Source organism: Rhinopithecus bieti, unplaced genomic scaffold, assembly GCF_001698545.2.
Source record: "Rhinopithecus bieti isolate Rb0 unplaced genomic scaffold, ASM169854v2 scaffold_19666, whole genome shotgun sequence".
NCBI classification, from domain to species: domain Eukaryota; kingdom Metazoa; phylum Chordata; class Mammalia; order Primates; family Cercopithecidae; genus Rhinopithecus; species Rhinopithecus bieti.
The window spans coordinates 6286-7856 of NW_016809470.1; the positions used below are offsets into that span (position 1 = coordinate 6286).

General features: G+C 60.6%; 1 protein-coding gene across 1 annotated transcript in view; it reads right to left on the reverse strand.

The window, feature by feature from the left end:
* LOC108540433 (uncharacterized) overlaps positions 1-1565 on the reverse strand; it is a 6539-nt gene extending 4974 nt beyond the window's left edge. The window contains 1 exon segment of the mRNA XM_017889507.1: positions 1206-1565. Within this exon segment, the coding sequence (XP_017744996.1) occupies positions 1206-1497 (292 nt within the window). The 5' untranslated portion in view covers positions 1498-1565.
* Between the last annotated feature and the right edge of the window lie 6 nt (positions 1566-1571).

The window sequence follows — 1571 nt, forward strand, 5'->3', positions numbered from 1 at the left end:
GGGGAGGAGGGGAAGGAGGCTGCATTTGGGGAGGAGGGAGGAGATGGAGGCTGCATTTTGGGAGGAGGGGAAGGAGGCTGTAATTTGGGAAGGAGGCTGCATTGGGGAGGAGGGAGGGGATAGAGACTGCATTTGGGGAGAAGGGGAAGGAGGCTGCATTCGGGGAGGAGGGAGATGGAGGCTGTATTTGGGGAGGAGGCTGCATTTGGGGAGGAGGGGATGGAGGCTGCATTTGGGGAGGAGGGGAAGGAGGCTGCATTTGGGGAGGAGGGGGAGGAGGCTGCATTCAGGGAGGAGGGGAAGGAAGCTGCATTTGGGGAGGAGGGGATGGAGGCTGCATTTGGGGAGCAGGGGACAGGCTGCATTTAGGAAGGAGGGAAAAGGAGGCTGCATTTGGGGGGAAGGGGAAGGAGGCTGCATTTGGGGAATGGGGACAGAGGCTGCATTTTGGGAGCAGAAGGAGGCTGCATTTGGGGAAGAGGAAAAGGAGACTGCATTCAGGAAGGAGGGGACGGAGGCTGCACTGGGGGAGGAAAGGAAGGAGGTTGCATTTTTGGAGGAGACGGAGGCTGCATTCAGGGAGGAGGCGAAGGAGGCTGCATTTGGGGAGGAGGGAGGAGATGGAGACTGCATTTCGGGAGGAGGGGAAGGAGGCTGCATTTGGGAAGGAGGCTGCATTGGGAAGGAAGGAGGGGACAGAGACTGCATTTGGGGAGGAGGAGGAGGCTGCATTTGGGGAGGAGGAGGAGGCTGCATTTGGGGAGGAGGGAGATGGAGGCTGCATTTGGGGAGGAGGGAAGGAGGCTGCATTTGGGGAGGGGGGCCAGAGGCTGCATTTTGGGAGAGGATAAGGAGGCTGCATTTGGGGAGGAGGAGGAGGAAAAGGAGGCTGCATTTGGGAAGGAGGGGATGGAGGCTGCACTGGGGGAGGAAAGGAAGGAGGTTGCATTTTTGGAGGAGACGGAGGCTGCATTCAGGGAGGAGGCGAAGGAGGCTGCATTTGGGGAGGAGGGAGGAGATGGAGACTGCATTTCAGGAGGAGGGGAAGGAGGCTGCATTTGGGGAGGAGAGTAGAGGCTACATTTGGGGGGGAGGAGGGGAACGAGGCTCCATTGGGGGAGAAGGAGAAGGAGGTTGCATTTTTGGAGGAGATGGAGGCTGCATTCAGGGAGGAGGGTACGGAGGGACAGCAAGGACTGTTCAGCCCGGCGGACATCCTGGGAGCCAGCAGCCTTCCAGAGTAGCCGGTGGGGACTCCCAGGGAGCATGGTGGGGACCGGGCTTTCTCACGGCTGCTACGGGGGTGCCATCCACCAGGCAGGGTCTTGGTCCTTCTCCACACCCCAGCCTGCATCTTCCCATCTTCCGCACGATTTCCAGTGTGTTTCCTCCGTGGGAACACCATCGCTGCCGCTCACCCCTGGACGCCCACAGGCCATGGAGTGGCAGTTCTCCGGGCAGCTTCCGTCTCTCCTGTCTTGCTGCAGAGACTGTCATGAGCCCAGCCCCAGCCCCTCCTGCAGGGCTGAAATGCGTCTGTAGAACACCCCCTCCCCGAGTCCAGGCAGGCC